This window comes from Lissotriton helveticus, chromosome 4_1 (assembly GCF_964261635.1).
Source record: "Lissotriton helveticus chromosome 4_1, aLisHel1.1, whole genome shotgun sequence".
NCBI classification, from domain to species: domain Eukaryota; kingdom Metazoa; phylum Chordata; class Amphibia; order Caudata; family Salamandridae; genus Lissotriton; species Lissotriton helveticus.
This window is the reverse complement of record NC_136063.1, coordinates 801,088,166-801,113,275: the sequence shown is the minus strand read 5'-3', so window position 1 is coordinate 801,113,275 and position 25,110 is coordinate 801,088,166. Positions and strand designations below refer to the sequence as shown.

The 25,110-nt window shown below is 48.8% G+C and overlaps 1 protein-coding gene and 1 long non-coding RNA gene across 3 annotated transcripts in view; one reads left to right on the top strand and one right to left on the bottom strand.

Moving 5' to 3' along the window:
* The window catches only part of LOC144828875 (uncharacterized), a 778,691-nt gene that overhangs the window by 22,452 nt on the left and 731,129 nt on the right, over positions 1-25,110 (bottom strand). The window lies entirely within an intron of this gene.
* Positions 1-25,110, top strand: part of COLEC12 (collectin subfamily member 12) — a 585,337-nt gene that overhangs the window by 312,271 nt on the left and 247,956 nt on the right. The window contains exon 3 of the mRNA XM_078687450.1: positions 16,217-16,339. Within this exon, the coding sequence (XP_078543576.1) occupies positions 16,217-16,339 (123 nt within the window). The remainder of the gene's footprint in view (positions 1-16,216; positions 16,340-25,110) is intronic.

Below are 25,110 nucleotides of genomic sequence, written 5' to 3'. Positions count from 1 at the left end.
CTTGGGTCCACAATTGCTGAATCCAGGCCAAAGTTTCAGGAGCTCAACAGAGATAAATATACTTACATTATTCTGAATGGAACTCATTTTTTGTCATTAGTTAGCTTACATTGGAAAATCAGGCTCAGTATAATAACACTGGGTGTGGAGTAAGTGTCCCAAGATTCCCGCTCAATTCATTCTACCTTGCCTCTGCCTTATGGCGTGTTCTTTGGCCAAACTGGAGTTAGATCTCAAACGCTATTGACTTGTGGACTGTGTAAAATCATCCCTTAGTATGATTGTCGTCCTTTGTTACTACCCCATTTGTAAAAGACATTTAATATATGGCTCCAAATGCCAAGGTAAGCCAATGTCAACTTATTTTCATTTTCAGTTACGTTAATAATGCGCAAGTGATTAAGCAATTCGCCTAGGATCACATGGTGTGTCAAGTGATTAGCCAGGTCTTGCCACCAAATCCCTAGGTTCAGCCAGTGTACTTATCACCTGCATGCCTTTATTCTGAAAGCAGTTCAATCACTCCTGTCCTTTAGAAGTCACATATAAATGTTGTTATGAAGACTAAATGAGGTCAATCACTTAGGTCGCCAACCAAAAGTTAATTATATTTCATAATACATTTTTAATGAAGCTTTCCAAAGCAGAATTTCTTTAATGCAAAGGCTATAAAGTATTTCATTTTCACGGCTTTAAATACATGTTGTGGTAACCATTCTGTAAAGAAGAAGGGGTTAAAATCATTTAGCCGGAATAGCCTGCCACAACAGTCTCATGAGCAGCATATTGCCACCTTTTTTCTTCGTTTTCGACCTCCCGAGATGAAGCAGCACTTCCTCTTTTCAAGCGGCTTCTGAAGTTTCACTCGTGAAGCGTCGATGCTCCACGTGCCGGTGTTCACTGCTGGGATCGCACAATGACAACAATCCACTCACCATTGTTAACTTAGCAAAAAAGTTCACTTTATTAAGACAGGTAAAACAGTATTACTTTATGCAAAACTATAACGTTCTTTGTCATATGCCAAAAACCCCATTATGCATTATACTTCAACCCAACCCCAAAACACCTTATCATAATAACCCAAACAGTTCCAACAAAAACTTGCATAAATCCCCCATGTAATGCAAACAATGCCATCAATTCCTTTCCCTTCCTTTGGTTCTTGACCTTTCCCTCCCACCCGCCACCACCCCCGAGGGATGGATAAGCCCGCTCGAGACTATCCAAAACCCCACAAAAAACGCCACCCAGGAAAACCCAGAGTTTTTCTGGCCCCACCCAAAGCTGCTTATTTGAGAAACAAAATTAACCAACACTTTTAGTGCACCATAAATCCTTGTTCCAAAAATCCCTCAACTCTAATAAGTAATATGCCTGACCCAGCTGTGACAAATGAACACCTTCCTCTCTGAAAAGATGACCTTCGATTCCTGTGATATTGTCGTGTGATAAGACTTTAATCCCCATAGCCTGGCAAAAAACTTTCATCGCCCTGTTAGGCTTTCTTCTGGCCTTTTCAATTGCAGCGTGATTACTTGCCCCCCTTCACTGTTGACGATAAATAAATTCATTCCACATCAAGCATGTGCCTGACCAGTTATTTTTTTAAACCCCACGGTCCAGTTTAATCTTTTTAATAAGGGATAGGCCCGACAAAGACCCTAGGTCATTTTCACCTAAATGGATAATCAACATGTCATGAAAACCTTGTGCTAAAGAAAGCTCCTTTAACCTGGGTAACAAACCCGCCCGCCGCATGCCGCCTTTCCTTTTCCACAAAACCTCATGCCCCTTGCTTGGTAGTCCATGTGCTCTGCCATATATCTGCTGCTCAGCGAAAACGGCGGCCCATTTAATAAAAGAGTGTCCAATTATCTAAGTGTGCATCTTTGACAACATTGAACGTGTCACGCAACCTAGATGGAAAAACAAAATTAGCAAGAAGCAATGTACACATCAACAAGTTCATTTCCTGGCATATCTAGCACAACATGCAGATTTCCTCCTCCCAATCCGTTTGACATCCTCCCAGTCCCAAACCAACCTGGCCGCCTCTGTGGCCGCCCCAATACGAAATGAGTGTGTCCCGAAAACAAGAGGGTCTTTACCAAGTTTTACCAAGGCCTTCCTTAAAACAGCCAAAAGATGGGCACTGGAAATCTTAGACCCATTCTCATGAGAAAAGATTACACCAGACCGTAAAAAAGCAGATTGAGAGCAAAACTCCCACTCCCTCAGATGACAGCAATCCGCTACCCCACTGCCTTTTAAATGCACCCACCTACCTTTTCCTGGTTGGTCAGTTTTCAACTTCCTTAACCAGATCCTCAATTTATCACCATGTAATTGCACCTCACTACTCTGAACACCTACCTGATCCCTTAAACCCAATAATTCTGAAACCCTGAAAGCCCCAAAGAATAACCATATCATGCATAATCTGAAACAAGAAATTTCCCAATCATCATAACAACAAACTGGTAACTGTAACAACAATTGTTGCAACAGATCAAAAGTAATTGGCTCACGTAAAGGCAAAGAATAAGTATGCTCCCTGCTGAAACCTTTCAACATTCTTCTTAATAAAACATCTTCAACCGGGTCTTGACCCCACCATAATTAGCCGTAAAACGAAATACCAGTCAATTTCCCAGAAATGGTTGTATGTGACAAACCCTTGTTAATCAAATGTAACACAAACTGCAAAATAAAATGTTTTTACAATCTGCTTTTCCAACAAAATTTTTTGAATTTCCGTAACTTAAAAATTCGTTCCAGGCCTTCTGATAGGTTCGCCTAGTGGAGGGAGCTATAGATTTTTCAATTAACTCAACGATCCTCAGTCCCTCAGCACCCAGATGTTCTGCAGAACTGGAGTTTTGATGCTGTCTGCCCCTGGCGCCAAACTGCGGACTTTCTGCCAATTGAAGCGAGACAAAGCGTATGCTATTGAATTGTTGATGCCTGGAATGTGTTGTGCTCTAAAAACTATATTCAGTCTTAGGCTCTGTAACATGAACACCCTTAATAAGCGTAAAACACGTAGATCTTTAGCTTTTTGGTTATTAATAAGATCTACTACAGACATATTGTCTACGTAGAAAAGTACACTTCTATCCCAAAATTCCTCCCCTCAAACCAACAGAGCAACAATCGGAGGGAATAACTGCAGAAAGGCAATACTGTGACCTTGTTGGAACCAATGACGGGGCCACCTCTCTGCACACCAACTACCCTCCCAAAACAAACCAAATCCTTGGGCTTCAGAAGCATCCGAAAAAAGCTAAATTTGCCAGATGGTGTTGTCTTCTACAAAAAAGAGGGAAACACCATTAAAATCTTCCAGAAACTTGAGCCAAATGCAAAGATCTTCTTTTATGGCCTTAGAAATTCTAATTCTATGGTGAGGAAGAAACGCCCCTGACATCGCAACCCCAAACGTCTGCAAAAAGTTCTGCCTGCCCTAATCACCCGCCAGGCAAAGTTCAAATAGCCCAGTAAACCTGTCTGAGCTCAACCTTGTCTTTGGAAATTACACCCAGCAAGAAGGACCTGATTTCCTGTACCTTTTCACTCGACAACGAGCCATCATTTCCTGTGTGTCTATTTCTATTCCCAAAAAGGTGAGTTTAGTGCTCGGGCCTTTCGTCTTTTCTGGAGCCAGAGGGACACCCAACTCACTAGCCATGTCCTGAAAAATTCCTAGAGCCTTGATACACTGATCTGAATGAGCTGCCCCGATGAACATAAAGTCATCCAAATAGTGGCAGACATAATGATGCCCACTTCTTTTGGTAAAGCACCATTGCAAAAAGGTACTTAACATTTCAAAACGAGCGCAGGAAACTGAGCACCCCATCGAAGAACTCTCTATGTAAAATGCACCATCAAAAAACATACCCAAAAGTTCAAAATCTGAAGGGTGTATCGGCAGCAAACGGAAGGCTGACTGAATATCGCTCTTCGCTAACTCACCCCCTGACCTAACCATCCTTACCAATTTCAATGCATCATCTACCGAAGCATAAGAAACATTAGAATCAGTAGGTGAAATGAAATCGTTAATGGATTGACCTTCTGGCCACGAGAGATGATGAATTAACCAAAATTCCCCAGGCACTTTCTTGGGTACCAAACCCAACGGTGAAACAATCAAGTTTACTAATGGACACTGCCAGAATGGACCTGCTATCCTGCCTGCTCTCAATTCCACATCCAATTTCTGTCACACAATCTGTGGTGACTCCTTTGCAGATTTCAAGATATCCGACCTGCGATTATATCTTGGCCCTTGGTAACCAATCCTGAAACCGTCACTGAAACCCCAATAAAGTCTAGATGCAGCCTCAGAATCTGGATACTCAGTCAGCTAAGGTTCCATGACCGACAGCCTAATTGGGGTATGAGCCCTTTGGGATAGGTTGGAAAACTGCTCCCCGACACCTTTGAAATCTCCCATGCTCCCCAAACCTTTGATTTGTAAAACATTGTGTGATTGCATGTTTTCCTCCACATTGGGAACATTCATGTTTGAATCTACAAAACTGTCTGGTGCAGATACCCTGATTAAAATTCCAACAGGCTCCAGATACTGGAAACTGTCCCCTACCAAACCAACTTGCCCCCAATTTGGGCGGGGCGCGGCTGCAAGAGCCGGTACGTAATTGATAATCCACTTGCTGTATGCGTCGTGGCGGGCGGTTGAGCAGAGGACATCCACTGGAGCAAAAGCTCGGAATCAACATCACCCCATGACTTATCGTTGAACAAACTAACCCTGGCTTGAAATTCCTCATCGTAGATGAGCCGTGCAAAACCACCAAAATGCATTTGGGCTTTTCTAATGATGTCCATGTATTTGAACAATGCAACTGCCCTGGCTGGATGTCTTTCACTGTATACACTCGCATACATCAAAAACGCTGACGTCCAATTCTCTATATTTTTGGGTCCCTGGGGCGTTTAGCAAGTTCCCATTCCTCTTCTTTGGACCCTCCCTTAGCTTGAATGTCCCTATGGAGTAGTTTAAACACATCGAAAAACTCATGTTGCCAAATCCTGTTTTTTGTCTTATTGGACAGATGCGTCCCCAATGGTATAGCTATGCCCATATAAGGAAGCTTCTTATGGATATTAGTAACTTCCCCCACCTGCACATCGCCAGAATTACTTCCTCCATCCCCTTTTTTATCTAGACTTGAAACCTTGTCTACCCCGTCAGTACCACCAACCGTGGAAGATTGTGCAGCCATTGTCCCCGCCACTTCCCCAGAAGAGACTCCCGCAACATCGAAAAATCACCTACACCCACAGAACGTGTACTCCATTTAACAACCAAGGGTTGTGACCAAGAAGTCCACCAATGTGGCTTACCTGTTGATAACTGAGCGGAGCGCTTCTGAAATTCTTGTGGATCATCACGTTGACGATGACCGTGTCGCTGCTCCCTGTCCGTTGCACTATACGCTCCTGACTTCTGCAACACATGAAAAACATCAGTTGCCCCTGACCCTCCCTCCGCAAACACATTATCCTGTTCCAGCAATTGTACATCACTGTCCACCATATCGTTACCCAACACCCCTTCTCCAAAATCATCATAGTCATCACCGTAATTCAAATGTTTCTCCTGTATATCCAAATCACGTGTACTACTACCTGGCAGTTCCCCATACCCCCCCCCCCATCATACAACCTCCAATTGGTCACAGGCATCCGCTCGGAATGCCGGCCGTACACTGTGAAACCGCACTTGATCCTCCCTATGTGCCAGATTGCTGACCAAGAGCCGCAAACTGCTCCGTGTTCGAAAGACTGAGAACTCCAGTCGCTGTCTGCTCTCCTGCCAATAATGACACCTTCAATCCGCTCCTGCCTAAAGACGCTGGAAACTCCAAAGCTCTACTCCCAGACCCCTGTCCCAAGGTGCCACTCGAAGCCCACTGGGCACTAGAATGCTCCACCCACACCCATTGCCCAACCTATGGCCCAAAAGATGAATCAAAATTAAAGGGCAGCTGAACCGGGGGAGATCTAGCAGTAGGAAAAATAAATTCACCTCCGTATGCCCCCTTGAAATGTTCTAGCGTTGTATCCCTACACTCACTGATAGGAACAATTCAACCACCTCCATCTCGTCCAGTGCCAAACCCTTCCCTATTGACTCCATGGGCTCCAACTGCCCTGCTGAAAACGAACACCTGCTTGAGGACTGAGATTTATCACCAGGGGGGCCTCTAGTCAAAGACGACTGCAGAACCACTGCATGCTCTACCAACAACACTGTCCCTGGAACATGGGAGAACCTAGCACGTTTATTACTTGCTTGCTGTTGTACAGGAGAAACAGTGTGTTCCTCCACAAACTCTTCCCCACTATCACTGGGGTAGTCAACTAATGAAGCAGTGTGCCTGTGTGAACTTACAGGAGGCGCTATATCAATTAAAGCGCCTCCCATGACACTACCTGGACGCTTTGTGCGCAACTTCGGTGTTATATTTGCCTGAATTAAATTTGAATAGGTATCAGGCAAAAAGAGTGAAGCGCTCGCATCCCCTCCAAATCCCCGCCCTCGCTCCCTCCCTCCCTGTTGACACAATGCGGAGTGTGCCCGAGAGGCAGCCCCACCCCTAGGCGAGGCTCTTCACCTAGCCCCGCCAATGTGAGGGGCGGGGACCGCCCCCCTCTGCCCAGAGACTCTCAGCGGCACCGGAACAGAAGAACCCCTCTGCGTTGCAGGGTTACCGCTGCCGCTCCTCCTGGAAAAGCGCCCACGGCTTCGTTGGCAAGCCACCACTCCTCCGATGCTGAAAGAGGGCAGCGGAGCTCTTCCGTGTGACGGTAAGCACGCCGCCACCGCCTGCACAACGCCTCTTGCTGCGTTCCTCTTCAGCCGCCTCACACCTTCCATGACCTCCGCAGACACCCCAGGCATCAGCAAGTCTGTACGGCCCGCAGCATGTAGTACTCGCAGCGCGTCTCGCACTGCTTCACATTCCGCCATATTTTAACAAGAGATAATATCCCCACAAAATAAAAGCTAAATCATGATAAAAAGCAGTAAGCGTCACAGACGAACTGAAAACGCTGAGAATACTTCACAGCTAGCCTCCCACCAAATGCGCCCCTATTTATATCCTACCCTTAAACCCCGCCCCCAAACCTACCTGAAACCCCACGTGCCAAGTGGATTGTTCCACCGCGCGAAAAATCCCATGGGGACACTGGCTCGCGCCCTGTTCCCCCTGGATCCCCATAGGACAGAGCAAGGAACAGATCGGCGCAAGGTTCCTTCTCTAAAGATAGAAGCGCCTGAGCAGCGCAGAACGTAACTGAGGGAAATTCCCAGAAGCAGGACAGGCCCTGTGATGCAGCCCGCTGCCTGCCGACCCTGAATTGCACTGGAGTACCGAAATATGAAAAGGCATCTTCATAGACACATAGGGGTGTGTGTACTGTCCTGCTACAGGCCTCTTGAAGTTGGCTATGACAACTGAAGTGTATGGAAACTCACTGCACAATAACGGAGAAGCATGTTTAGTGAACTCGCAAACCAGTTCTTTCTATCTTCAGTGGGCTTTCCCTCATGTGCATGGGGCATGGCTGGCATGGCATGGGGCATGTGCCTAGACACACACAGTCACAAACACTTGAACAGTCCTCTCTTTTTTTTTTTTTAAAACCTTTATTGTGCAGTAAGAAATATACAAATACGGGCCTACAACCATTCAGGCCGGCCACAACACAATATGAGCAGCCGATGACTCCGGAAGGATGGTCACCGGAATCAGCCAACAATACAAAAGCAACTAAGTCAGACTAGAAAGGATAAGTACGGCCATCGAGCAGGAGCAAAGAAGGTTAATTTTTTTAATAAGGAGTATCGCAGGATCAATTGCAGTGTATGAATATCCGAGTTCCCAGAGTGGGCCACGAAGCAACAGCAAAACATAAGGGCATCAATGCGGATAATTATCAGCAACAGTGTACACCATACAAGAAATAGACGCCACATAGCAAAGCAGCGCCCACCGTGGCTCATCGCGTGTCTACTTATCACCCAGTTACACTTTTTAGACAGAACAGAGGAACCGGAAAAGCGACAGTGAGTATAATCACCCGCCATACTACCTAAAAGAAAAAAGAGGGGAAAAGGGGAAGGAGAAAGGGAAGAAATAATGTAAACAAGAAAGAGAGAACGCCGCGCTGGAGCAAGCACCCCACAGTAATAAGCACGCAAAGAAGTAAGGATATCACCAGCAAGGTGGGCATGCGAATCGTAATCGAAACGCGCGAAGCGCAAGAAAGAGAACAACGCGCCTCCAGTACCCACCCTCAAGCATACCAAGGGAGACAGGAACAGACGCGGCGCTTCGATAAAGGGATACAAAAGGGCCATAGGACTAAGGAAAAGAAAAAGAAAGAAGCCCCAACCCACCCTGCACCCCTGCAGAAGGCTACGGCCTACCCCCCCTAGCAGCTTGCCTGTCGCCCTAAATCAGAACCCGAAATATAGAGAAGTCAGGAAGAAGAAAAGAATAAAGAGGCAAAAAAAGGGGGGGGGGGAAAGAAATCAAGGGGGAGAGGGAGGGAACCATAAAACAAAACGTTTGGCCCCAGCCCCCCGCCCGCCCACGGAATTACACAGCGTCTAAACGAGAGCGACACAGTCTCAGGTATCATAAACTCACAAGGGGATCGTCCATATTATCATGAGTGAGGGTCGACCACAGCACAATCCGTTCACCAGTAGGTCTCAGGGTTATGTTTGGCTCACCCCTGGCCCTTCTTAGACATCATTATCACATATGAGGTAGCAGTGGGTAGCAAACACCGCAAGATGGAGAGGTCATCCAATCGGAACAAAACAAAGCAAGGATACAGACCAGGGGGCCCCGGTAACCAGCAACAAAACAAGAATCGTTCTCTGCAGTCCGGGTCTCTCAACAATGACAACAAAAGCAACAAAAACCAGGAGTTCAGTCTAGCCGAATAGAAAAGCAGAGGTTCCCCCGCAGAACAACAGTACGACCTCACCAAAGTAGATCGGAACAGCAGTCCACAACGCTCCTCGGACGTTCGGGCAGGAACGGGCCCCAACTTGGAACCCACGTCCCCACACTCCACACTCCAATCTGTCAGAAGAGTCGGGCCGCAGACTTGCAGACTGGTTGATGGACAGCGGTAGCACTCCTCGCAGCAATCGAGGGGCACGAAGCAGCGTCACCACGAAGCCGATCCAAGGCCATGAAGAACGGTCCATCAAAGATGGCGGCGGACCGCATACCTTTAACTGGGGCACTGGGGGCCAAGGCCGCATGCAGGGACTGCAGGGCGTCAAGAACATGACCAATCGTGTGCTCATGCTCATGCGACCAGGCCCCCACGCAATCCAGCCACACAAGTCCGCCGTCTCGAGGAAAGTCATATCCCAAGTCGTCGGCCGCCATCTTGAGGGTTCAGCAGCGTCACCACCCTCCGCAACTCCCGGAGCGGGCCCCCAAGCGAGGACCCCCCTGGAGTTCACACAGGCCCCACTAATGGCAATCTTGGTGCAGAAAGATGTGCCACCAAATCGGGGGGTCCGCCTGCACCACCACTCACGGGAATCACAAGCCGATTCCGGGCGCAGGGCTTCAGGATGACCGGACGAGGCAGCAACGGGGGGGACACCCCCTGCACAGTCGATCCCCGTCCGCGGCGCACCGCACTCCACACGGGCCTCCCGGCCACCAGAACAGGCCTGGTCAGTATCCACCGGGACAATCGCACAACGGCTTCTCACCGTCGGCTCTCTGTCCCGTCAGGGGCCACCGTCGACACCGCCACGCCGGCCGATCCAAGCAGGTGAGGTTCCGGTCTCCACACCTTGAAGGCCAGGCCGAGCAATTGCACAGCCTCGGAACCACAGCACGCAGGAGCCCCCAGATCAGACGGTGAGTAAAAGCAACGCTTTACGTTTCCGTTTCTTCCCGAGTGTGTCGTCTCGGGGCAGGATATTTGACAGGATTTGCGTGTTGGGCAGGAAGGCTAACGGAGCCGAGCTACAGAGCGACCATTGCGGTCGCGAGCTTGGCTCCTCCGAACAGTCCTCTCTTGAGATACCACAAGTTGCTCCAATGATGCAGTGTAGTTTCTTGTTTTTTCAATCCAATACCTTCCCCTATGGTTCATAGACCATGCATTGGGACCCCTTTTTAGGTCGAGCTGGAGTCCAACTCGACAACTAATGTTGCCCGTCTCCTGGGTATCTGAGACAGGGGATGTGCACGCGGCGATTTCACTTTGTGGGTGCGCACGCCCAGGCCAGCGCCGTGCACATCTCCTGTGTCAGATTCACAGCCTGCTAGCCTCTCGCCTCTCTCACTCGCACGCACACATAGCCACACTCACGCATGCGCACACACACACATACACCCACGCAGGCACAATGCATCAGGGCGCACGCACACAGACCCACATATACACACGCACAGCTAACAGACGCAGTCACACATATACATACATACGCACAGCTACACACGCGCACACACACAGCTACACACCCCCTCCCCCTCCTCCTCCCCCCTCTTACCTCACCGGGCTTCCTGATGTTCTTCACCCGGGCCCCCTCCTGGGACCCGGGACTTCAGCTGCCGGACCTGGGAGGGCGGGGGCTGCCTGCGCATGTGCGGCATTTGTTACTGGGGCTCTTCAGAACAAAATTTAGAAATGCCGCACATGCGCGGGCAGCCCCCGCCCCCCCAAGTCTCCTCACAGCCCGGATACAGACCTGGTTTTATCGCGGATTCCCATCCGTCCGCCCACCCGGGCTCTTTCCTGCTCCTTTTTCAACCCGTGTCTTAGAGTGTTTTGTATTACAGCAGTTACAGAGCCTACTCCAGCTGAATGTCTTTCCCCGTCCCGACCTGCCAGTCACAGCTCCGACTCATCTGTCAGAGGGGTGATAGGGGCGAGCAGCCGGGTCCTACTAGCTGGGGCACATTCCCAGCAGAGACCGAGAGGCCTTCACAAATCCAGGTGGCGAAGCGAGAAAGTCAGCCAGTCATAAACATTTGTGAGGTACGGAACCTCAAGCCCCCGAGGTCTGCAATCAACTGAGCAAGGTTTGGGCGAACTCTCAGCAGAAGCCTAACTCTTACACCTTCCCAGCAGCCAGCCATTCGAAGTGCGCAGCGTCGAGGTGCATGGCTTTAAAAGTGCTTTTGATGTGGAAACACTCTAGACATTACACCTGATGCCTTCGGATAGAGCATTGGGACATTAATTCCAAGAAGGAAATGCCTTCAGATAGAGCAGTCGCAATCAGACGTACCAACATTTAAGAACAGGGAAGTAGGAGATTTTGACATGGAAATAGGGAGAATGTAATTTCCCTATTGACTTCTATTAAACAATAAGCAATTTCAGGCGGGAGATAGTTAAAAGAAAGCCATTTTTAGCTTGAAGAATCGTGAGTCTCCCGCCTAAATCGGGTCTATTGGCATGTCTGGTCGCAATGCACTTTTGCATATTAATTGTAATGTCCCCCTGCTGTCCATATGATGTTGTTTTTTTGTGTTACCCTCCTATTCAGGCCGATTTATTGAGGCGCATATGGCTGCACAGTTGGCTCTCGTCGATCATTTAATCCATTTTACCATAAACAAGTACCTGCGACGCGGCTAATGAACTTCTCTGCAGGATACCTTTGCATCTGGAGTTTCCGATTGCTGTTTGGTTCACATTTCTTAATTCTTTTCACTTCTCAGCACGACAAAATATCAATTTCAACTGTAACATGTTAGGAATCAGCAATATGTTCCTTAACGTACTGAACACTCACGGCATCAATTAACCCTACAAACAAAATCCCCTCTCTTCCAGCAGGGTAGCTTTCCTAAAAACCAAGACCCCAGGTGTTCCTCCATTTTCCTCAGTGTTAGGAGCCAGACTCACTGCCCGAAGCCTTTTAACTTCGTTTTAGCCACAGATTCCATATCGATCCCAGTGGCTACATTTCCTCTTAGAATATTGTTTTTCCTTCCGTAGTGTGACCACATGCAGGTTTCCCCCCACACACCCTTTCACCCTCACACACCCTCTCACCCTCTCTCACCCTCACACCCTCACCCCCACAACCCTCGCTCACCCTCACTCACTCTCACCCACACCCAACCTCACACACCTCTTCCCCCTCATACCCCCACACTCTCACACTCTCTCACCCACACACCCCCTCACCCTCACACACCCTCTCACCCTACTGCGGACCCTCACACCTCTTCACCCTCACACACCCTCTCACTCACCCTCTCACCCTTACCCCCTCACACCCCCACACACCCTCACCCCCCTCACCCTCACACACCTCCTCACCCTCACACACCCCTCACCCTCACACACCCTCATCCTCACACACCCTCACACACACACCCTCACACACACACCCACACACCCTCACACACCCTCACTCTCACACCCACTCACCCTCCCCCACCCTCACACACACCCTCACCCACCCACACCCCTCACCCTTACACCCTCACACCCCCTCACACACCCTCACCCTCATACACCCTCACCCACCCTTTCACCCTCACTCACCCTCACACACTCTCATCCTCACACACACCCTCACCCTCACACCCCCTCACCCTGATACCCCCTCTCCCTCACACCCCCTCTCACCCTCACACACCCTCTCACCCTCACACCCCCTCACCCTCACTTTTATTTAAGTATTAATTATTGACAAAAATGTAAAGCCATTGTTATTTGTGATATCAATACATGTAAGTCACGTAAATCCAACACATATTGCATTACAAATGCTATACGTGTCACATTTGCGACAGTTATAACTATTGGCATTGTAAATGACAAAGCTATTAATTTCGCTATTTTCAAAAACAAAACATAAATAAAAAATTTGTCATTTACAATACCAATAGCTCAAACTTTCCTAATGCGAGACCTGTTGCATTGCAAATGCTTGTTAAGCTGGGCTGCTCTTTGTCACCCAGGAGGCCTGTTTGCAGAACGGTTGCATCAGTGGCGGCTCGCACATGTAACGCTGTGGGCTGACGGGGCGGGGCTGGGTGGGGGTGGTGGAGTGTGACATACGACGGGAAAGTGGGGCGCAAAGTATGTGATTTCACTTATTTATTTATTTACTCTCCACTTTCCCGTTGTATGTCACACTCCACTACCCCACCACCCCGCCCCACAGCGTTACCTGTGTGAGCCGCCACTGGGTTGCATACTGATCTGATGCATGTATTGTAGCAGAAAGTCCTGTCCAATTTGTTGCCTTGTCACCACATGCAGAGGAAGACGAAAGGAAGGGAGGTTGTGAAATGGTAGTGGTAGCAGATGTCAGTTCAGGGCCAATGGTATCTCTAATCACCCAATGAGGGAATGCACCCCTAGCTGGCATGTACATCCATCGGTGAGGCCCAAAGGTGGGCCCCATGGGAGGACCCTTCTTGGGCATGTGCCCAAAATTGGTCCAAAGTCAAGTGGTGAATCCACATCAACCTCTTGCTTCCTCTTCACAATCTCCCACCAGACAGTCCAGTTATACAAAAAATCTGCTAAGAAATTGCTCTACCACTAGGCTGCCCGGAGTATGCCCTTCCTTCCACATCTCCCCTCCCCAGAGACTGTCTACATGTTCTTGCTGCTGACTGCCTAAATTGTGGGTTTTCCTTCAGCCCTTTTCCTTCAAGAAAGCTGCAGGAGAACACTACTACACCAATCATAATACCATACGTGAGCCTTTGAGAGAAGGGGTCAGTGACGTAATGTGAGTGGGTGGGTGGGCAGCTGAGAAACGCCACAAGGAAAATCCTACTACCAACCAAGAAGGAGGAACCACAGGAGAGGTGGGTTAAATTAAGACCCATAAAAATGTTTCAAAAAAATTCCTTAGATCAGGCGTAGCATGGGAGAGACAAACAAGCAGTGGGCAGTGGTGCCGGAACTAAGGGTGCAGGAGTTGGTGAATCTCCTACAGATAACCTTGAATGAGTTCATGATGAGAAAATAACAATAATGAGGCTTTTGCATGTTTGTTTTGCAACATGTGATGTTTATTTAAAGACAGACTGTCAAATGTCAAAGGCTTCATCTGACCAGCTGCTAAGAATTCTTTTAACAGTGTTTACTCTTCCTTTGACTCAAAAGTAAAGGCATTTTGTAACGTCACCCTAGTGACCATGTTCTGGGGTCCAGGAGAGTGTGAGAAGAGCCTACTGCAGTATGTTAATGTTTTACAGCACACTGCAAATAAAACATCTGCTGGGTATACAAACTAAACGTTTCAAATATTTTAGTACATTTCTGCAACAATGAAACACAGGGGGGGGCTCGTCATGAGACCCACGGTATGTGAGGAGGTAATGCCACTCCCAGTAAATACAGCGACCATCATTTCAAGGTGTGCTATTAACCACCCATTTCGTGATCTGCCCCTGAGATTAAGGGATACCGTGCACCCAGGAGCCGGTGGCTAAAACCCTTATGCAGGCTCCTAGGCACCCGTCAGCATATAGTGGCGATGCGTATTTTAATGTCTGACACATCCACTGTGATTGTTTGTGCTGTGTCAAAATTTTTAAAATGGTCATGGTTGATTCGTGCAAGAAGGCTTTCTCTGTCAATTTAATCTGGTCTTAACTGTTTTTAACATTTTCTTGTTGTTTTAACTTTTTGTACGCAACTAGAATGTGATTGTTATTTACATTGTATTCTGTATTTTTTGTACAAGCTTTTATGGTATTTTTATATCGAAATAAAGCCTATCAATCAATGCTAGCTATACGTGCCACCCTGCTCGGAGCTTCAAAACACAGAATACTGTGGTATTCCCCATACAAATTCAGCCATGTTTTACCTGATAAAAGTTGTGCTGGTATAAAGCTCTGTATTTTCGCACCAGTTGGAACTCCTATTCAAGCACAAATTTGAGGACAATAACCAGGCTCATTGGAATTATGCGGTTGTGCGGCGATTTTATAGATTTGCCGCACTTGACACATAATCCATCATCTGCCGCATAGTCTGCAGATTTTAACCCCAAAAAAATAGTTTCTAGCTCAAACGGTTCACAAGCTTCTAAAAATGCAGCAACACGTGTTGCAGCGCAGGGAAAGGCCCTTTGCAAAGCTGGACTTGTCACTTTTTTGTTGCTTATTGCTATATTTGGGTATTCAAATGGCACAAATGAGGTGCAACCAATGCCCAGACAGTGTGGCCAACTTTACAAATTTCAAAATAATGAAGTAATACTATTATAAAATATGCTGCATTGTGCCGCATAATTTGGCTTTTTTTGCCACAGGATTTACTTAACCCTGTCACATAATTTGGACCTCTCCTGCTGCATAACTCCAGTGGCCCTGATAATAATAACCTACAATTTTAGCCATAAGTTGTTACAATGCCTTATTGGACCTGGTACTACTCCTACGCCCTTGGTCTAAACAGGAATACCTCATTAAGTACACTTAGGGCCAATTCACAAATGGCCTCAGCACTCGTGGTGGAGACCCTGCAGTCGTGGCGGGGGGCCCACACTTGTGGTGGGACTTCCGCAATGAAAAATTGCAATGCGGAGGTTCTGCCACAAGTGCCCCAGCACCACAACGAATGCGGGGCCTCCGCCACCAGTGCAGAGGCCCTTTGTGAATCGGGCCCTCACTCTTTAAGTAGCGTTTGGATTTTTCACAACCCTTTGTCTTTAGATAGCTGATGTCACTGGCTAGCACCCCCACCATCACTGGCTAGCACCCCCACCATCACAACTTTTCTGGCCCCCAATAAGTATCTGAGAAGGTGCCTTTTCAGCCCTGACATAATATACTATTCCTAAATACATATCTTCTTCAGAAAAAACACCACCACCAGCTAAATCTCTTGCCTAGCTAAGGAAGACCGACGCTTTGCTACCTCCTTTGCAGATTCTTGCAGAATTTCGGGTTGCATCAACGCAAGTAATCATGTTAGATTACATGAGGTGGTAGAGGAGAAGCTAACTGTAAAATCAGAGTTTCAGGGCTCAAATTTTTTTCTGCAATATATGCACAACCTTTTAGAAAGCTCAAACATTTTGACAACCAAAAATCTTTCCCGAAATGCAGAAATAATTCTCAGACAATGTAACATATTGCTAGATATAACATGGCTACAGCTAGGAAGTTCCTGTCCTAATAAACGTTATTTCCTCTTGCAGGAATCCAGGAAGGCAATCCATGCACCAAGTGCAAGAATAACTGGACGCAGAAGCTGTCAATCATACTGCTCTACATCCTGTGCGCCATGTTGACAATCGCAGTAGCTATCCTTGGATACAAAGGTAAGTGAAAAGAGCTTTTGATGCCATGTTTACCCAAAGACTTTTGCCATTTACAGAAACACCATATTGAATGACTGCTTTGTCTTTGGAGGGGGCATATAAACTTTGTGACTGTTCCCTGGCTTGCCGCTGGTCTCCCTCACTTTCGCCGCAGCCTGTCATCTCACGGCAGGGGGACTACAACTCCCAGCCTTCTTTGCGGCGAAAGCCGCCAACGCCATTTCCGCGCCCGGAGGCGCTTTAAAACTCAGTGCAGCCCCGGTGGAGCGGGTGCTGCTTTGTTTTTGGAGGGGGCATATCAACTTTGTGACTGTTCCGTGGCTTGCCGCTGGTCTCCCTCACTTTCGCCGCAGCCTGTCATCTCGCGGCAGGGGAACTACAACTCCCAGCCTTCTTTGCGGCGGAAGCCGCCAACGCCATTTCCGCGCCCGGAGGCGCTTTAAAACTCAGTGCAGCCCCGGTGGAGCGGGTGCTGCTTTGTCTTTGGAGGGGGCATATAAACTTCGTGACTGTTCCCTGGCTTGCCGCTGGTCTCACCTCACTTTCGCCGCAGCCTGTCATCTCGCGGCAGGGGGACTACAACTCCCAGCCTTCTTTGCGGTGGAAGCCGCCAACGCCATTTCCGCGCCCGGAGGCGCTTTAAAACTCAGCGCAGCCCCCTTGTCGCTTGTTCGCGCGCGGGTTAAGCCCGGGACAAGGGCGGGACTGTCCAAGGCCGTCATAGGCCGGATGAGACTGGGCTGGGCTACCCCCCTAATGCATTGCAATTGAAGTGAAACTTTAAACTATTGTCTTGGTATTTATGTACATATTAAGATCTGGATATAGTTAACTTGCTGTTGTAACTAGCCCCTAGGCTTTTCTCATACACTCACAGTTAATTATATAGTTGGGAAAATGGCGTTGCGATCTGGGAAGGGGAGGAGAGCATTGACAGGCTCTATTGGGGGGACAATTACAGGTACATTGGACCAGTTTGTAACTAGAGCAGCGGTAGTTTTGGAGCACGAAATAGCTCTAACTGAAAAAAGATTATCACTAGAGCTATTACATTCTAAACGTTCATTATTGGGCTTGATTATGTCAGCCGTAACACCTGAACAGCCACATGCCAGGTCAACAAATGGCAATAGATCCTCGGAGGTTATAGGGGCTGTTGGGCATAGTGGATAGCACTTCATCAGCAGATGATGGACCGATAGAAGTTAGCCCCTCCAACGTTTCTAGTGATCTCCGAACCAAAAACCAAAAAACGAGTACAAGCCCCAGCACCGACTGGTAAAAGAAAGCGTTGCGGTGGAACGCAACAGGGAAGATGCCCAAAGGTAATTAAAACAACTAGTAAAGGAGGGAATTTGATAACGTCAACTCAGGTATCATTAAGTAATGTACCCCCACGAGCGTCTAGTGGTGCTGCTTGTATCCCTACCTTGCAGTCGCTCGAGCAACAACCCCAAGTATCCCAAATTCCCGAAGACTTCATGGAACAAATAGAGCAGCTAGTGAAGTCTTTAATGCTGCCCTTACTTGAGAGAGTGAAAGTAATGAATGAGAAGCTGGGGAAGTTAGAACAGGTAGCTACAGCTAATTAAAATATATTGGAAACTTGCTGTCGGCATTCAGAATCTAGGCTCTGCATCACATATTGGTACAGCCCATGAGACCAACAACAATACATGAGGTATTCCCTTTTTAACATCAAATAGACAGAACGGGACAAATATGGCAAAGCCCAATACGACCAGGAAAGTAACAGAAAGGACCAATTCCACCAGGGCAGGAGCAAAAGAGACAGGGGGAGGGGCTGTAAAGGATAATAGCGCACCTGTACTAGCCGAGGATATAACAAATGCGGCACAGGGTAGTACTAGCATAGAGATCCAAAAAGCCAAGTATCCCCATATTGATTTACCACCTGACTCAGCCCCTTACACAATGGTACTGACAGGGGTCCCCGAATTACATAATTATAAAGAAGAAAGCTACTCCGAACTGAAAAATAAGGTTATGTTTTGGCTTAATAACAACAGACCACTCCCTGGCAACACACAAGTAGAAATACTTTTTGTACGCAGGGTGAGTTGGCAGGGCCATAGTAAGAAGGAAGTAAGAGGGGACTGCATAATTGTCAATTTTCGAGACACAAGAGTGGTAAGGTATATCTGTGATTGCCCCAGTATTGGAACTTTCATAGATTCCCATGCTTTGTATCATTCCCCGTCGTCGGAATGGGAGCCTCGGTAGTATAAAAAACCATAGAAACAAAAGAGAAACTTAGGCCTAGGCCTCATCTCCTTTTGTATCCTATCACCCTCTTTTTGTAAAAAGAGACCAAACTTTTGCCAGGACCAATCAGAGCAGCCTCACCCTCTGGAACCTTCCTGAGAGAGCTCAGAGCCTCAGATTTTTCTACCGCACGTTGTGCTAGGGAGTCTCCACTGAGCTCTGCTCAGCTTTTCATTCTACTTCTGGATTTCTTCAAGTTTCTACTGGATCAACATGTCTGACAAGGAGAAGAAGGCCTTGTTCAGGGCCTGTGCCTCTTGTGGGAAGAAACGTCTTTTTGTGGAGGATAAGCATGACAATTGTATTTACTGCTTATATCCTGACCACAAGGCCACAGAGTGCAAGATCTGCAGAACCTTCTCCAACAAGACTCTTCGGGACAGGGATGGTCGTCTGTTAACCTGGCTTCAAAAAATGAAGACTCGCAAGGAGGTGCTTTCTTCGGAGGAGGAAGATTCCACGTCTTGTGCTTCCTCTCACAGATCGAGGAAGAGGGGTAGGTCTCCTCCAGGATCTTCTACATCTCAGCCCTCCCTTCAGGCCCCTCACAAGATCTCTGATAGGTCTCAGAGGGCTGGTCCCCTTCAATCTCCTCACGGAAGTGTAAAGGAGAGGCAGGGACAGGCTGCTGGAGTGAGTGCAGCTTTAAAGGACGTGAAGGAGGTTCCTCTGTCTCCCCCTCCGTCCAAAAAGGCCAAATCTGGTGACAAACACTCTTCAGTCACTTCAGGACCTGGGCCGGAAAAGAAACAGCGCCCGTCGACGACGAAAACACCAGGTACGTCGTCGACCGTTTCTTCAGTTAAAATTCCCGCCGTTTCTGTGGCTCCGTCGACGGGCTCGTCGACGGTAGCGCCCTCCACGTTGACTTCGTCGTCATTCAAGGTCCCCAGTTCGTCGGCGCTAACATCTTCCACGTCGACGACAGCAAGCAAGGTACTGTCGACGGCAGCGGTGACGACGAGAACTACGTCGACGACGAGGACCACCTCGACGTCGACGACGATGTTGATGACGACGAGTTCGTCTACGAAGCCGTCGACGGTGGTTCCGTCGACGACGAGACCGGCGTCGACGAAAGCGATGGTACCGTCGACCATTCCGTTGACATCTTCGTCGACGACTGCTACACCGTCGACGACGGCATCGTCGACGGGACCATCGACGGGGCAAAAGATGCCTTTTTCGACGCAGAAGATGAAGATTACACCGGAGATGACTTCTCCGCGACGGGTCTCTTCACATCCACCTACTATGCTTCTAGACGATGAATCTGAGGAGGATGAAGTTGAAGTTGAGGACGATGATTATGGTCCTGCCTATAGTCCCTCTGACTTGAACGTCAAGATGCAGGAGACAGACACGGAGGAGTGTTACGAACATGCGGGTGGCCAGCAGTCGTATCCATATGTTCGGGAAGAGAGACATGCTCCGAGTTTGGGCCAGGGCATGGTAGCCATGCCCTCTTCGCTCATATCTGACCTGCAGATGATGCTGCAGGATTATCGGAAACGGTTTCCGTCGGAACCTTCTGGACAGTCTGCAGTTCCTACACAGTCACAAGTGCAGCAGGCTATTAGTCTTCCAGTGGCAGACCCCTCGCCACTACCGGTTGCACCTGCGGTCCGAGTCCCCACTCCGGATCCCGCACCCTTTCATGATGTCCAACAGGATACCTCTTCGGATGAGGAGGTGCTACAGGTGGATCCCTTGGTTGATCCGTTGCAAGACCCGGATTTGGATCAAGGAGACAGTGGGCCACAAGATCCGGACGCTGCTGGTCGTGACACGTCCATCTCCCCTCCTGTGGATATAGGGGGTTTTCATCACCTGATGGAAAGGGCAGCTAAAAGATTTGGATTGCCGATTTCGAGAGAAGAATCGGAATGTTTCCTTTATGACTTTAAGGAACAACACCGGAGATCGGTCAAGTCTATTCCCATCATTGAACATGTATGTGAGGAAGGGATGAAAATTATGCAAAATCCGGCCACGGTGATTCCAGTCCTCCCGCGGCTGGAAAAGAAGTATAAGGCTCCGGATGGCAGTCCTGCTTGCCTTCTTGGTCAGCCGAAGCCTGATTCAGTCATCTCTCAGGCGGCTCAAAGCAAGTCCAAGAACCCGTCCACACCTTTGACCACACCACCGGATAAGGACGGTCGACGCCTAGATAACGTGGGGAAGCGGTTTTCCTCAATGGCCAGCTTGCTTGTTAGAGCGTCAAATGCTCTTGCCATCCTCGGCCGATACGACCGACAGATGTGGTGCGACATGGAACCCTTCGTGGAGCAGTTACCAGAACCCACAAAGGAGGAAGCCAAGAAGGTGCTTATAGAGGGGGAAAAGTCTTCTGCTGAGGTTATAGACTGTGCAATGGACATTGCTTCCACGGCATTTCGAGCCTTAGCTGGCTCGGCAGTACTACGACGCCAGGGCTGGTTGAGAGCCACCTGGTTTCGCCAGGAGGTCCAGAATAGGATCCTGGATCTACCATTCGATGGGGAGATGCTGTTTGGCAAGCACGTGGACGATGCTCTGCAGAATATCAAAAAGGACACGGACACTGCAAAGGCCTTAGGGTCCCTCACCTACCGGAAAGTCCCCTTTAGGGGTGCACGAGGCAGAGGATTTACATCATACAGAGGGAACCAACAGAGATATTCCTCTCAGCCTTCTCAGTCCTATAAGCCCCAGTACTCCAATCAGCGGCAGGGACAATCGGCGTCTTTCTCTCGCCATCAGCCGCGGGGCCGTCAGACCCGGCAGGGACGTGACAACACCAAGCGTCATTAGCGGCTTTCCGGCTCTACCTACTGTTCCTTCCCTCCCAGTCACATCAGTGGGAGGCAGGATTTCTCTGTGTCTGGAGAACTGGAGGTCAATAACATCGGACCGATGGGTCCTCAAGATTGTAGAGAGTGGCCACGTGTTGGAGTTTCAAGACCTTCCTCCGACAAAAGCTCCGGGCACCATCCGCACGGGACATTTGGGACAACTCCACATCGAAGCCCATCAACTGTTCCTCAAGGGAGCGATAGAACCGGTGCCTCTGTCCCAGAGGGGCCGGGGTTTCTATTCAAGGTTCTTCCTCGTGCGGAAGACGATAGACACTTGGCGCCCCATCCTAGACCTGCGGGAGCTCAACACCTATCTCGTCAAGCTCTCCTTCAGGATGGTCACTCTCCAGGAAATTCTTCCTCTCTTGAATCCAGGCGACTACTTGGCGTCGCTGGATTTAGAAGACGCGTATTTCCATATTCCGATACATCCAGCTCACAGACAATACCTACGCTTCACAGTGGGAAAGAGCCATTTTCAATTCAAGGTGCTTCCGTTCGGCCTTCGGTCGGCACCAAGAGTGTTCACCAAGGTGTTGGCGCCGGTTGCGGCCTTTCTTCGGAAACAATCTTTAGAAATTTTTCCTTACTTAGACGACTGGCTCGTCAAGGCACCATCTTTCGAGGAAACTTCTCATGCAGTGGCAACTTGCATCCATTTGTTCCGTTGCCTGGGCCTTCAGCTGAACGAACGCAAGTCAGTCCTGCTGCCCTCCAGAACTGCCAGATTCCTGGGATCCGTGTTGGACACCACGCAATGTACAGCTCGTCCCTCGGAGGAACGACAACAAAAGTTGATGATTTCGGCTCGACTACTCTGCCGCAAACAATTCCTGTCTGTCCGCCAATACAAATCCCTTCTCGGGTCGATGGCATCCTGCATACCATTGGTACCACATTGCAGGCTGCGAATGCGTCCTCTGCAGGAGGAGCTAGACAAGCAATGGCGCCAGGCAGAGGGGTCATTCAACGACAAGGTGGTGGTGACAGCAGCGATGAGACAGGCGAGCAAATGGTGGCTTCTAAAAAGCAATATCGCCCAGGGTCTAACATTCAGGAGTTCACCTTCACCCATGGTACTGACCACAGACGCTTCACTGGAGGGCTGGGGTGCAGTTCTCCGAGAGCTTCAAGTCAGTGGCCACTGGAGTCCAGGACAGCGCCAGTGCCATATCAATTTCCTGGAACTGACGGCCATTCGGTTGGCCTTGCAAGCTTTTCTGCCCAGAGTTCGCAACCATTCAGTGCTGGTCCGGACGGACAATACGATGGCCATGCACTACGTCAACAAACAAGGAGGCACCAAATCGCTGACTCTGTCCGCAGAAGCTCAGCGGATTTGGGATTTTGCGATTCTGAACAACATCACTCTGAAAGCCGAACACCTGGCGGGAACTCTCAATGTCAAGGCGGATGCCTTGAGTCGACAGACGGAGGTGACTCACGAGTGGGAGTTGAATCAAACCATTCTGGACAGGGTGTTCTCAGTCTGGGGACACCAACCATCGACCTCTTGGCTTCACCGGAGAACGCCAAATGCCGGTTCTACACAAGCAAAGTTCACCATCAGGGGTCCCTGGGGAACGCTCTTTCGATGGCTTGGTACAGCGCATTCTTTTACGCTTTTCCTCCAATTCCCCTCATGCCTCGAGTCCTCAGGAAATTGAAGGCGGAGCCCTGCAAGATGATTCTAATTGCTCCAGCATGGCCCAGACAATTCTGGTACACCGAGCTTCTGAGGCTCTCCCGAGCTCCTCTGATTCCCTTCCAACCCATTCCGTCCCTGTTGTCCAGGAATCAGGGGCAGGTTTACCATCCGGATCCGACATCACTCCACTTGACAGCGTGGCTCCTGAACACAGAGAGTTCAGTCATCTAATGCTCTCTCAGGAATGCCGGGAGGTCCTAGCTCATGCCCGAGCATCAAGTACCAATAAGACTTACAAGGCGAAATGGAAAAGATTCTGCCTGTGGTGTCAACGTCAAGGTCTCCATCCTTACACTTCCCAACCCCATCAATTGTTGCCATACTTACTATCTCTGGCTAAGTCGGGGTTGGCACATTCATCTGTAAAGGTACATCTGGCGGCCATATCGAGGTATCGACGCAATTCTTCGGGTCCGTCCTTATGGTCCTCTAGGGTTGTCAAACAATTCTTGAAGGGATTATTCCGGATGTATCCTCCAGTTCGTCCTCCTCCACCAGTGTGGCAGCTCAACCTGGTCTTGGCGCAACTCATGAAGGCTCCGTTTGAGCCTGTGCACAAAGCAGACTTAAAGTTCTTGTCTTGGAAGCTGGCCCTCCTGGTGGCTCTCACATCAGCGAGACGAGTGAGTGAGCTTCAAGCACTCTCCATAGTGCATCCATTTTTGCAATTTAAAAAGGAGTTTCTTATCCTTCGGACCAATCCAAAATTTATACCGAAGGTACCATCGGAGTTTCACTTAAATGAACCCTTGATTCTGAAATCTTTCTTTCCGCACCCTTCTACGCCTGCGGAACGCACGCTCCATTCTTTGGACGTTCAGAGATGCTTAAAGTTCTACTTGGAGCGCACACGTCCTTTTCGGAAGACGACTCAGTTGTTTGTGTCCTACAGTGCACCACGAAAGGGATTGCCTTTGGCAAAGTGTGGCATTTCCCGCTGGATCTCCAGTGCGATTCAGTTCTGTCATCAGGAAGCTGGCAAGCCACTGGATGGCAGAGTCAGGGCACATTCCACGAGATCAGTGGCATCATCAGTGGCTCTCTTTTCAGGAGTGGCCATTAAGGACATATGCAGGGCAGCAACGTGGAGCAGTACTCATACCTTCACGAAACACTACTGCCTGGAGTCTGCAGGACGAGACAACGCGGCTGTTGGTCAAGCAGTCCTGCGGAATCTTTTTCATTGAGAGGTGAGCTTTCCCTATGATCCCTCCAGCCTGGTGAGCACATTTTGTTTGTTTTGCTATGCTTTATGTATTGCTTATATGGTTATGTGATGCCATGTACGTACAAAATGTGTTCTTCGTAATTTACTGCTAGCTACTCTGATACAAAGCATGGGAATCTATGAAAGTTCCAATACTGGGGCAAGAAAACAAGTTACTTACCTGTAACTTTGGTTCCCCAGTATTGGTAACTTTCATAGATTCCCATGCGCCCACCCGCCTCCCCGGGGAAAGCTCAGCCTGGTTACAGAGTTAGTGGCGGTTTGCACAACGGCTACGAAAATCTGAGGCTCTGAGCTCTCCCAGGAAGGTTCCAGAGGGTGAGGCTGCTCTGATTGGTCCTGGCAAAAGTTTGGTCTCTTTTTACAAAAAGAGGGTGATAGGATACAAAAGGAGATGAGGCCTAGGCCTAAGTTTCTCTTTTGTTTCTATGGTTTTTTATACTACCAAGGCTCCCATTCCGACGACGGGGAATGATACAAAGCATGGGAATCTATGAAAGTTACCAATACTGGGGAACCAAAGTTACAAGTAAGTAACTTGTTTTCCTGGCAAGGCTCCACAGGTGATGGTGGCATTCAAAGTCATGACTTGAGCTATTTTTATCCGCTCTCTGGTCTTGACTTTTCCCTCTTTGCTCCATTAAAGTTTAGAGGAAATGAGCATAGAGGGGCTACTAATGTACGTAGAAACGAGTTTAGTATTCCCCAGGCG